The following is a 13510-nucleotide window of genomic DNA, read 5'->3' as shown; positions in this document are numbered from 1 at the left end:
CTCTGTTATCTTGAAGACTAGGTAAAACACATCTCTGGTGCAAAGCAGAAGGCAGGGGGAGAAAAGCTGCAAAGCTACTGTGGTTATGTATGTAGCTACTTTGGTTATGTACTACCATGGCCATGCATTTTGCTTAGAGCAGATTCTGTGTGTGACTCACTGGCATTTTGCAATGAGGTCTGGGAGGGACTGGGAAAACTGTCTATTGAAAACAAGAAGGGAAATTATTTTAATGAATACGTCTAATACAACATATAACACACCAAATAGATCTAATAGACGTGACGGGACACAAGACATGACTGGAAACAAAACCGAGCACCTGCCGAGCCAAGAGCCCGGTTTGCTGCCTGGGAGCTTTCACAGGTCTGTCAGCAGGTCCCACTCTGTGTGGGGCAAACCTCTCACATGTCAATTACTCCATTAAGAGATTTTTTTCCTATGCACACAAGCAAGGTCACGCACTGTAAACTGTGTTGCCTGAAATAAGTTTTGATATTTCCTTCTGCAAACTGTTTGTAGAGCAGCACATTTCTGCTACAGCAATGGACCAGCAACTGATCCCCAGTTGTACTTACTCCTTTGATATAAACTATACGTCCTGGAGGTCCAGGGGGCCCTGGGGGTCCAGGCAAGCCAGGAAGGCCCTGGTAAGAGAAAGTGAAAGAAAGATGTTAGACAGATCTTTTCATATGCAATACATCTGAGCCTACAGAAAGAAGGTGAAGGGGGTCAGAGGACCCCATTTAACCAAGAAGTTTTGTGTTAAATGTCTTGAGGGGAGACTGAGCATTCAGTTACAGGGACCAACCTGTGAATTTTCATATTTAACCTAAAGCACTCTGTGGAGAACAAAATGGTCTAAGATTATTGTTTCCAGTGGGAAAAAAAAACCCCAAACCAGAAACCTCAAAGCACTAAAAATTGAAAATAAATTAAAGGCAGTGGATCTCTCATCCAAGGAAAATTAGGTATCCAAGACTGGTCTGGGATTCTCAAGACTGCTGAGATTCATATATTTTCAAGCACCAGTCAGATAACTACATGCTAGTTAGCACTTCAAGGAACCCTGCTAGACTGGAGGCATGACTGCCCTTTACAAAAAAAAAAATGCCAATTCTTTACTGTGTCATTTAAAAACTTGGCATCATGCCATGTCCATCTTTCACTCCACAACAATGCAAGCTTCTGTGAGGTGGCACATGTCATCTCATCAATAATTAGAAATCCATTAGATTTTATTTTCCTTGAGTAATCCAGGAAAGACTATTAGAACATATAGCTTGTTTTGTTTGCTTGTTTGCTTTAATCTCCCAGTCTGATGTACTTCATCTAGTTATACTTGCTTTAATAGCTTTTTGTTTGGTTAGGGCAGACAATCCAGAAAATGCACCTTGACACCTTTGAAGATATGGAGGAAGGGAAAAACTACTTTAATATTTTCTGCCAATGGCTAGTCATCTTTTCTGTCACTTTTTTCAAATTAGAATTTGTCTAATTTGCCTGATTTCAACTTCCAGCAACTAAATTTCTATTTATGCCTTTCTCTAGAGGTGTAAGCAATGTTTAGTACCTGGTCTTTCTTTCTGTGAAGATACTTTGATATTTACCAATTCTTAGTCTCCCTGTTAGCTGGATAAAGCAGTATCATCATCTCACTCATATTTATTGTCCAGATAGACAACATACTTGTGTTTTGCATAATTGTGTGCCCTATAATTTACGTGCACACATACTTGTGTACTGTATATTTTTTTTTCTTTTAAACAAAATAGAACCAGGGGACTCATACAACAGAATTCATTTACAAAAAATGCACTATTGAAATACAGTGATATTGACTAGATCACCTCTTCCAATGTCTAGCTGATCCCCCTACCTTGTGATTTCTATGCTAACGACTTTTTTTTTAGCATATCTCTGATGCAGATGAAATATTATTAGCTGCTGCTGTGGTATGGATACCAATTTTTCTAGCACAGATTGCTCCATGACATCAGAACAACCACACACTCTGCTATTGTGAAACTTACTGCTTATGCTCAACAGTGTTTGTTGTTGTGTAGACCAGTCTTCATGTTTGCCTTGAGACCACTCCTATGAAGACTTTTCATAAGAACAGACTTGCAGCATCAGGACCTTGGTTCATCACTTGTCATTCCATAATTACAGGTTGTAGGTGGGCATGGATATGCAATTAACTATGCAGTGGTTGCTATTCTGGATACATGTACATGGCAACTAAAGAAGGTACCAGGTATTAGCAAGTATCTCCTTGTTAGTAGGGTAGATGCAACTTCACTATAATATGCATAAGTGCTGTTTGTGTCTGTGCTAGATAGCTAAGAGCCTATGGGAGAATCTTCACACCATGAGGGGTCATACTGATGGCCTGAGTCAGGAAGTCTTTGATAAATAGAATTGGTTATCCCAGATCATTTGCTATTTGAACCAGCTATGCTAACAGTGAATCACACATATAACTTACACCTGGGAACTGATACAACAATGTATATCTGCAAGAACTGTCCAGATGGACCCAGAAGCTGACTTTTCAATGATTGTTACCAGATAGGAAAAGTATCAGAAATGTACAATTATTTCTAGATCATTTCAGATTTTTAGTCCTGTCATCATTTTAAAGGAACTCATATAAATCAAACTTGACTTAAGATTTTAACAGGATTTTTTTCCAACTAATTGCAAGAACTTACATTAAAGGCTTCACCTCGATCACCTTTCACACCTCTCAGTCCATTCAGTCCTGGACGGCCCTGAAATAAGTAGAAATAGTGTAATATGTGTCAGAAGGAAGCTTGTCTATCTTTATTCCACTTGAGAGCATAATACATACTGGACGTCCTGGGAAACCAAGTTCTCCTTTAGGTCCAGTAGGTCCTATTGGTCCCTGGATAAAAAAGAAAATGTGATTATGGAGAATATACGGAACATATCTTTGCCATATATTCAATTATTTAGAATAAGAGACATAATTTTATATTTGTGTTAAAAATCAGTCTCTGATTGTCTGCAGATAATGCACAGAACATCCTCTTTATTTGCTCTGCTGAGTGATTTTCAGAAGCTGAGGCCTGCATATAACAGTCAACTCTGGTTTGGAAAAGACTGGTTACCTGAAATGAAGTCTGAATTCTCAGCTGTTTGTCGGGTGTGCAATTGGAAAAGACTGGTTGCCTGAAAAGAAGTCTGAATTCTCAGGCACTTGTTGGGTGTGCAGTTCAAAACTCAGTCACCATGTATCAGGAGAATTAAATGTATCAATAGGTAGAAAAAAGGCAGTTAGTGATGTATGCTTTGTGCATCTCCTTTTTGTTTGCTTTGTTTTTCTAATTATTTTTGAATCAAGCCCTGTGAGAAAATGTTTGTGGATCAGCCTGAGAATTCATGTAGTGCCAGGCTTCTACATGCCTCTTGCCAGCCTGGGTATGTGGATTTATGGGGCCGATAGCTGAAACAGAACAGATCTTTCTTTATACAAGAGCGACTGATCCATCAGGCCTCACAAAGTGATGCAAGTGACTGCAAAAAGAAAGAGCAAGCAGGCTGCCTGGGAAAAGTGGTGCAGGACTACAGATGATCTATGATTGGGCATTTGCAAGCATGCAACTTCTAGGCAGCCAGCAAGTGAACAGCGAGAAGCAGTAAACCTGAGAATACCACAAACTTCCATCTGCTGTCAGCTTCCTGAAACTTAACAAAACCACAAGGGTCTAGACAATCTCTTTACATATGTATCAAACTTTCTGGTTTTGTTTCCTTTTTTCAGTCTGGTGAAATGCTAAGAGATGCCCCTTCTTGCATTATTGGTTAAATAATCTCTGTCTATAGATCTCAGGCAGAAACCACTTATAGATGACAACTGACGTGTTTAATCCTGAGAAATCACAGTACTTTCGGTGTGATTATTGTAAGAGAATTTCTATTGCTACCTGCAATATGGTGGTTACCACAGACCTATGCTGATGGAAGAAAGACATTGGCTGTTGCACTGCTTACCATGATTTCAGCACACCACTTTAACAGTAGCAAACATTTGTTGGCATTGTGACTGCTACTTCAAAGGTTAACTAGCAAACAATCAAAAAACAAGAGGAAATCCTCATCTTGCCACTCACTTGCTCTTGATTATTAAGGAAAGTGGAGACTAAGAAGGAAGCAAGCCTGTGGCAGAACAGGTCTCGTTATTTACAGCCCAGTTCTGTTGCGATGCTGTCTCTCAGTTCAAGGCATAGAGGGAGCACAGGCAAGTGAAGAGCTAGAAAGGTTGCAAGAAATAGCCTGATGTTTATACTTGGATGATTTGCATACTCAGAGTTTTGCATCTCGTCTGATCAGCAGAATAGTCACATGGTAATACCGTCTGGCTTCAAATACCAGTCTCTTACCAATCCATTTTATGAATTAAACTAATGTCATATTGATAGAATTTTCAATTAACAAAACTTTTTGGTTTTGGAACTGGCAAGTGTTTGTGCTTGCTTTTATGTAACATCATTTCATTGAAAAGAGATGTACATTCATGGAAAATTTATTTGATGATGATGATGAGGTGATTTATCTTAGCATCAAGCTGAAATTCATGGATTAATTGTTGTAATTTTTATCATGCTAAAAATCAAGACAGGATTAGAGGTGAAATTCAGAAATGGTTAATGCGAACGTATGGAGTCGTAACATCACATTTGTAATCAGAATTTAAAGCTCACTAATGGCAGCTGAAACTGTTCGAAGATGGTAGGACCTTTATTAAACTTCTATTTCATTTCTGGTTTGAAAGTAATTTCTGCTCATATGATCAAAGCTAATGCCTGTGTCAAAAGCAGGCAATAGATTGCTGGTAGACTCTGGCAGATGTGAACTTCAATATTGTGCCCCCAAGCTTTCAAAATGATTCAACCCACCCTTCCATGCTACCACATGCAATAATGGGGTTTGAAAAAAAAAAAATCCAAAATGTTGTGGGGTATTTTTCTATTTCACTTTCTGGCATTTGAGCCTTTAAACAATATGCAAATCTGAGCTTTACTGAGCAATGAAGATGATCAGAAACAGACTCTTTTATTAGTTTAAATAAAGAGAAGTGTCTGGATCTCACGCTTTAACTGGGACTTTAAATAAACATCAGCAATGTGAGAGTTGACCATCCTGGAGCCACCTTTAGTATTTCATCTATCAAACTGCCAGCCCACCCCTGACAGATGTTAGCGACTCTCCGAGACAGAAGCCAGCAGTCACAGCTAGAAGTGAAAGAAGGAAGTGAGGAAGGCACAAGAGACTGCTTACCAGAAAAGAAAATTTCATTTATAACAGCAGAGAGTCAATTTGGGCAGACTGACAATGTGGTTCTTACTAAGGGCTCCTATTAGCAGTGTGCAGTGGTCTGCTTCACTGACAATGAACAGCATATTCGAGCAGGTAAAAGATTCTCATTTCCCCTGTAGCAGGAGGTTGGATTCAGTCTGTCTTCTGCTTTTGCTATTAACAGTACTAACCTCCTGACTACCCCTAGCTCTCATCTGCCAAACCACTACTTCTCTGTAACTCCTTGTGCTCCAAGCTCCTGTGATCCTCTCTTCTCTCCAGCTGAAGTTTCGAAAAGGAGGGGAGCAATGAGTAAGGAATTTTTTTTTAGTTTCTGGAAACTTGTGTGTGAGTTCATTGTGCCCTAACAGTACAGAGGAATGATCAGAGCCTCCAGCTACCTCAAAGCTGTTCTTGGGTCAGAGTCTTTGTGCAAAGTGGAAAAGAACCATCATAATGAAAATTTTGGTAAGTTATGCTGCAAAGACTCTGGCCCAGTACTCTGAAGTCTGTATTTTTTGCTGCTCAGGACTCCCACTGAATTACAAAGGGATTTTTTCTATGGGACAACATCAAAATGAATCGTCTACATTAGCAGCAATGATCAAACTAGAGTTCTGCACCAAGAAGAGGAACTGGCCGAGCAAAGTCTTGAGGCAGGTTCTGTGTGCCAAATTCCCCTTCAGCATTCACACCAGTGCTGGCAAAGAACTTCCTCTGAATGTCTTTGTCTGCATGCTGAACTGTATGAAGTATCTTGTGGCAGTACAAAAGAAGATGTAAACACAGAGTTTAAGGCTGAGAGAAAAAGGACATGTCCTGAAGGACAGCAATAGGATGAAAGGCAATGAACACAAGCTAGAACATGAGAAATTCTGAATAAATATAAGGAAAAACTTCTTTTACCCCAAAGGCTGTCAAATACTGGAATGTGCTGCCCAAAGAGGCTGTGGAATCTCTATCCTAAGAGATGTTGAAGACTCGACTGGACAAGTCCCTGAGATAAAGAGACCTGCTTTGGGAAGTGGTGTGGACTAGGTGATCTCTGAAGTTCACTTACATTCCAAATTATTCTGTGATTCCATGTCGAAGTAAAAGGATAGACTCATCTTGCAGTCATATGAGGAGGAGAAAAGGAACTACCCTTCTGGTAAATTAGGATAGTCCCCTCTGATATGTGTATTCTGATACATAGTAATTAAGAAAGCAGTTGCTCAGCACACCCATTTAACACCTTTAAAGACCGCAGAAACTAATGGCAAAATCTCTTACACACCTTGGTGTGTGACGGAGACCAGACTAAGTCAAAAGCAGAAGCAAAGAAACACTGAATATCCTTCATCTTTAGAATACTAGACTGGAAGAAATTAATTCCTGCCCTAACACTACTGAGTGTGGGCAACTGTTCTTATTTTGTAACTAATTTCTTGTGCTTTCATACAACATTCTGTCTCCAGTCAAAAATATCAGGCCAAGTGCCTGAAAGAAGGCCTCTAATTCCTGATTTCAGCAAATGGTCTGACTCTACTGCGTGATTTGCAGCTTCTTCAGAATCCAAGGCAGTTGCAAATTACTGGCACTGACAGAAATTGAGCCTGATGCAATCAGTTTCTTTAATGTAAATCATAGAAATAGAGAATAATTTAGGTTCAAAGGTACCTTTAAAGATCATCTAGTCCAACCTCCTGCTTGAAGCAAGACAAGCTTCCAAGTTAGGTCGTGTTGCTCAGCACCTTGTTCCACAATTCACCATCTCTCTGAGCACCTATTTCTGGGTTTAACCACTTTCACTGTGAATTTTTTTCTTTATATCTAATTGATATTAGATTTTATTATTAGATTTATTATTATATATAGTATATATTATTTTATTAGTATATATAATATTTAATAACTACATATTATTATAGATGACTATATAACAATATAATAACAATAATATGATGATGATATTATATATAAAATATATATAATTATAAATAAAAATATATAATTAGATATTATGTTCCCTTGCTGGAACTTGTGATCAGCAGCACTTGTCTTTTTCTTGTGCACCTCTGAGAAGGACCTTTGTTTGATAATTCCCTTTCAGGCAATGGCAGGGAGCAATTATAGCCCCTCTCAGCCTTTTATCTTCAGGGCTAAACAAACTCAGTTCACTCAGAGCCATAAGTTATGTAAGTTTCTAGAGCTGATGATATTTCACTGTCTGTTTAGATAGTAATGGATACATTTGTGCTACCAGAATTTAAATTCTGAATCAAGTCAGTAGTTTACAGCACCGCTTATGTAACAACCACATTCTTTTCTGAAGGACATTGATCATCCTGAAGCATGAATATGCATTATCATCCCTACCCAGAAGAAATGAAAAGCTGTCAGAAAGTACCTTTATATTTACCATTATCTGTAAAACCAAAGCAAAATAATAATAATAAAAGAATCCACTCATCTTTGAAAATATCTTACCATTGGTCCCACTGGTCCCACCACTCCAGCTTCACCCTGTTGAGGACAGACATACATAGAGTAATGACAAGGAGAACTCCTGCAGTATCTAGCAGATGTGGCTGGTAACAAGGCCACCAAACATTCTGGAGGAACCCAACACAGTATTAGCTCACCTTCTCCCCTTTTCTTCCTAATAATTCAGTTAAAGATCCATCAGCAGTAATGATAGCTCCTGGTTCTCCCTTTTCACCCTGCAATTATCAAAGTTATTTTATAGTGTTTACAAAGCAGTTCTCAATGAATCAAAGCAGCATTACTGTTGTTTGAAGCATGACAAATTAGCCATGCTGTGATATCAAACAAAGTGATATCAATGTCAGTAGGGTGAAGCTTGATTCTGGGGGAGATAAGGGCTGATCTTTCTTAAAACATAGTAAAGTACACTAAAAACATCCTGCTCTTGTAAATTTCCCTGAGATAAATAAATACTTATTTTTTTAAAAAAGGCTTTTAAATGCTCTCAATGGAGTAACTATGTGAAATATGGTGTGTTCACAAGAGATCTCTGTCAAAGGCAGACAGGTTACTGGTGTCTTCTTTTGTACCAGCAGCTTAGACAGTGGTCAGGAAATCCTGCTAGAAATGTAAAATCTTGATAGAACACTAAATGTCCTGATTTTACTATCAGGAAAGCATGAATCGTTCTCTCTATATGCCTGGCATGATGCAGTCTCATTACCTTTAAAGAAGGCCAGTTCCTAGCATTTAAATTATGACCCTCTGCATTCCACTTGTTCAAGGGGTAATTCCATTGAATAATGGCAGCACAACCATGAATCACCATTCCCCAGTGCCAGCTCATGGTTCCCACTCTGGATCTTTCAGCTGTAACTTTCCTCCTCCTAGCTCAGGCAGCTTGGTACAATAGCTTTCCCAAGAAGAAATCCGGCTTGAAACTAACAATTGCATTGCTGATTAAAATGACAGCCCAAGTTATAGTGTACTTCCACTGAGCAGGACATGTTATAACTCAGTTCCTCTTGCAGGTTCTTAAATCTTTGGAGTCTTTGGTGTCTCCCTGAGGATACTTTGGAGTCTCCCTATGGCTTGGTTTCACTGACTTTATCTTCTGTGATTTTATGGACCTGAGGTTGCAACAGAAGCATCTCATGATCCTTAAAAAAAATGCTCCTAGGTGTCTGTGCAGCTTCATTGTGGTTCCCAACTTCATCACTCCTGAAGCATAACGTAGCTGTTCATGCTTCAGAAACAGCCTCAGAAACATCACTATGTTATTGGTGGGTACAAAATATAATGGCTTCAAAGTTTTGCATTCCTTCCAATGTGAACAGCAGAAGCCAAAAAAACCCCAGCCCCAAACAAAAAAAAACCACAACCCAAACCAAAACGCACCCAATTGGTTTTAAGGTTAAGCTTGATAATTTTATGCACTCTAGAAGAACAGTAATCCTTGTGACAAAAGAGGACTGGTGTTTGCGGCCTGAGATGTTTTCTTCTGAGCAATGAAGATGCTGTTCATCTACAATCCCATTTCAAACCATAATTAACCATTTCCAAGCCTTCCTATTACTTGTGAGAAAGTGAGGTCAGCTACTTACAAAGAATAAGCAGAAAGCGTTTTTGTTTTACTTTTTGTTATCCCCAAGATTGTAATAACTTAGATGTTCCTCTCCCCTGCTTCCTGCAGGTGGATGAGAAGGGGAAGAAACACAAAGTAACAGCTGCAATATCTACAAAATAGCAGAGTTAGTCCTTAGTCACCTCTCAGCAGTGCTAAAAAATAAACACTGTTTTGCCCAGATAAGAGAAAGGATCCTCATGAAAGAGCTTCTCAAGTCTTATACTTTATTTGGGAATGGAACACTCAGTCTTCATTCTGTAGGCAAAGCTCACTGTGCCAAAGGAGGAGGAAAAGATTAATCTTTTTTCATTTGGCCTTGCGGTTAGGATCCCAGGGTGTCAGCACAGACAATCAATTTGCAAGAACAGGTCACCTCATGTTTAATCTTTATGCAAACTAATTCTGATAAGTGCATACTCACTGCAAAATTTCAACACTGGGGCAGGAACATTAGCTCTCAGTAGTTTTATATCAAGGTATTTTGTTTAGCACTCTTTCAATTTCCACTTAGTAAATTTCCACTAAGTAAATGAACTTATTAACATCCCAATCCCTAGTAAAATTAGAATCCTTAAACTTTTAATGTCAGTATTTGTCATCTAGCACATTTTGCAGCATGTGCTTTTCCTTATGCATTTTCTCTTACCTGTTGTCCTTTAAGTCCTTGTGATCCAGGCAAACCAGTATCACCCTTCGGTCCCCGAGGGCCCTAAGCAAAAACAAGTACATAAATCCATGGTGAGATCTGCTAAGAATATGGAACTAGCCCATTTTACTAAATGCAATTTTAAATAACTGGAAAACATGACCTCAAATCACTGTGGTTGCAATCTAAGAAGTCTTACAAGACTAAACTGTTGTCTGAATCAAAGTATTCCCTAAACCAAATATCATATAGTGAGAATCTGTTAAAAAACCCAAAACAACCCCCCCTGCTGTTTATCACAGTGTAGATGATATACAGATTCACAAAGAGAAATATGCAAACATTAATAAGAGTGGAAATTCAGCCTAAAATTCTCTGTTTCTCACTATTCTCTCTCCCTCCATGATCATTCAGCCAGACTGAATGATTTTCAACAGAATTTCTGAAGCTATACTTTTAACAGTACTTAAAATTTTTTTTTAATCTGAAATAGAGATCTTATATTTGAAAATGAGATAATTTCTCTATCTGTTCTGTGGTGAAAGCATTCCACTCAGGTAATTTTTTTTTTTTACAATCTTCCACTATAAGTGCATTTGAAGCATTTTTTTTACCCACCAAGAATTAAATTAAAGTCTACATGATTTCCGTATTAGTGAAGAGATAAAGACCCGAGGTAGGAATGAGTATGGTATTTTCATGTCTGTAGAAAGTCTGTAAATGACAGAGACTAAGAATTCATTATATCACTTTCTAAATGTCATCAGCTCTTTTTCAAATGAAAAGTATTTTAAAGGAGGTTTTATCCCCTTTCTTTGGCTTCCTATGCAGTCCATAATACCCAGGACTTAGTAAACAACCTTCTGTAGAATTTTGGGCAATTTGCCAGCATTTTGTCAACATCATTTGTCAGCTTTCCCAGTTTTCTCCTTAGTTATTCTCAGGCAATAGGCAAAGGATCCTGAGACCATATGCACGCATCTGAACTGTAAAACAATCATAACAAGGGAAAGTAATTCTATCACATTATACAGAATATAAATATAGTAGTATAAACAATACTATACAAAGTCACAAGCCAGATAACGTTTAGATGGTGTGGCAGTCTGAGCACAATAGGTAGGTAGCATAGTATAAGGCACCTTTTGATACTATGGCTGTGCAATGCTTTCATGGTGGCACTGGTATGTTGTTATAAAAAATAATAAATGTTTCCCAAAGGATAAAACAAAAAGGGTACACCTCGTAGGGCTTTACTGTATTCTGTAGTGGTGACAAAAGAATTACATATACATATCAAGATAACTTTTGGAGGTCCATTTGTTCCTCCTGGCATAGGTCTTTTTCTTAAGTAGTAATTTTTCATCAGAGTCAATTACATTTATATTTAAACTACAGAATTGATTCTGAGATAAGCAGAAATACAAGATGTGCATATCACAGTATACTTCATTTCTGGCAGAGTTAATTTCTACCATAGTTGTCGATTCCATAAAGACCTACAGTCATCCATATGAAAATTTCTTAGACTTTGTGTAAATTCTGTACAATATAAATTTTTAAAATATTAAACTATATTGAAAAATATTTACTTAATTCAAGGAACATAATACTTACAGGAAATCCTGGTAGACCTGGCTTGCCATCTGGCCCCTGCAAAATGCAAAAACCCCACTCCTTTACAAACACGTATTACAGACTTGCAAAACAGAGTATGCATTTTCCATGTATTGCATAATTTGTGAATATTAACTGATCTGAAACTGGATTAAGAGTTTCACATCTGTTGTACTCTCATGAAATTTCCAGTTTTTCATCCACAGCTATAATTGCTGTGAGACTAAACTCACACACAGGAGTCTAGCATTCCTAGTTGCAGTCTCAAGCAGAACCGAGCAAAATGCTTTACCCTAACATTTTATAACTTGAAAAACAAGAACAGAAAAAAATGGAAGAAATACTATGTAAATCTTAGTCCCTGTTTTTGTACCAGTTCCACATTTCTGTCACTCTAATCATATAGTTCAGATTCAGGGCTAAGCCAATTCCTTTCTTTCATACAAATGTGTAAAACCAATTAATTCACACAGAATTCAGTTCTGCCCTGAAGTATTTCCACAGAGCTTAGTGCTGAAGTTAGAAGGAACACAATTCTAAAGCACGGAAAACTCAGCTCTAGCTGATACTTAAAAGGAGACACTGAAGATAGAGCAAATATGAAGATTTGGTAAAGCAGCTTATACTCACTGGAGGCCCAAGCAGTCCTTTAATTCCAGTAAAGTTAAAAATTCCATCTGTATCATTGAGTAGTAGCTAAAGAAGTGGTTAAGGAACAGGTTATTTCAAACACCAAATTGCTTACCTAGGGCACACATACATTTTTAGAAATGTACAGATAGTTAAAGCATCCCTTTATAACTATGGAGAGGAAACCACAAATAGGGCCACAGAAAAGACTTTCTACTTCTAATTTTTGTTATACATCTGGAATAACAAAACCTAGCATTTGTTTTACACTTCTTATGTGAGGATCTCAGAATGCTTTCAAAACTTTTATTAACTGTCTCTCATTTTTAATTTGAAAACTATGACACCAAATGTTGCAGCCTGAAGTAATTTATCCTCAGCGAGATAAAGATCAAAATGAATGTTTTATACTCCAATATGTTTCTGGCATTCTAAAATGGTGACTCTGCCTGACCACATTCATCCTGTTGCAGAGTTGAAGTTATAATTATACTTTGGGCATGTCTGTATCACACCATGCAGTGCCATGCAGTGATTCCTAAGTCAGCTCTGATCATGCCACTGTATCTGCAATCAATGAAACCAGCTTGGATTCCCAAAACAGTAGAGTCACTTGAATGTGGAGCAGCACCTAAGCTAATCAGCTCCAAGTCTCAAGCAGCCTGAACAGAGCAGTATAATAGCAATGCTGTCATACTGCTTCCTGTCCTGGAATTAAGGAGTTCGGCATTAACTCAGCCATTTCTGCATAATTTGATCACAGAATCAGAACAACCAAGGTGGACTGGCACATTTGGACATAATCTGGTCCAACCCCCTCCTCAATGCAGGTCTAACTGGATACAGGTTGCTCAGGGACTTGTCCAGTTATGTCTTGAGTATCTCTAAGGATGGGAATGCCGCAATTGTTCTGGGTAGCCAGTTCCAGTATTTGAGCATCGTCAGGGTAAAAAGTCTTTGATTATATGTAACTGGAATTTCCCATGTACCAACTTGTGTCTGTTACATCTTATAGTACTGCCATATACCTCCAAGAAGAGGGTGCTTCCATCTTCTCTGTATCCTCTGATTAGGTCGTTGCAGACAGCAACAAATTCTCTCCTTAGCCTTCTTTCCTTCAGGCTGAGCAGACCCTGTTCTCTTGGTACTCTGGTCCCCTGATCATCTTGGCAGCCCTGCATGCCCCATGATCCATTTTGTCA

The 13510-nt window shown here is 38.3% G+C and overlaps 1 protein-coding gene across 2 annotated transcripts in view; it reads right to left on the bottom strand.

Annotated features, from left to right (window-relative positions):
• COL15A1 (collagen type XV alpha 1 chain) overlaps positions 1-13510 on the bottom strand; it is a 157461-nt gene that overhangs the window by 26746 nt on the left and 117205 nt on the right. For both annotated transcript variants that reach the window (XM_074870184.1, XM_074870193.1), the window contains 9 exons: positions 12309-12374; positions 11679-11714; positions 10062-10124; positions 7947-8024; positions 7792-7827; positions 2855-2908; positions 2715-2774; positions 579-647; positions 161-202 (listed from right to left, as the gene is read on the bottom strand). In XM_074870184.1, coding sequence (XP_074726285.1) covers positions 161-202; positions 579-647; positions 2715-2774; positions 2855-2908; positions 7792-7827; positions 7947-8024; positions 10062-10124; positions 11679-11714; positions 12309-12374 — 504 coding nt within the window. The remainder of the gene's footprint in view (positions 1-160; positions 203-578; positions 648-2714; positions 2775-2854; positions 2909-7791; positions 7828-7946; positions 8025-10061; positions 10125-11678; positions 11715-12308; positions 12375-13510) is intronic.

Source organism: Strix uralensis, chromosome 1, assembly GCF_047716275.1.
Source record: "Strix uralensis isolate ZFMK-TIS-50842 chromosome 1, bStrUra1, whole genome shotgun sequence".
Classification (NCBI taxonomy): Eukaryota; Metazoa; Chordata; class Aves; order Strigiformes; family Strigidae; genus Strix; species Strix uralensis.
This window is presented reverse-complemented; position numbering and strand designations above follow the sequence as displayed.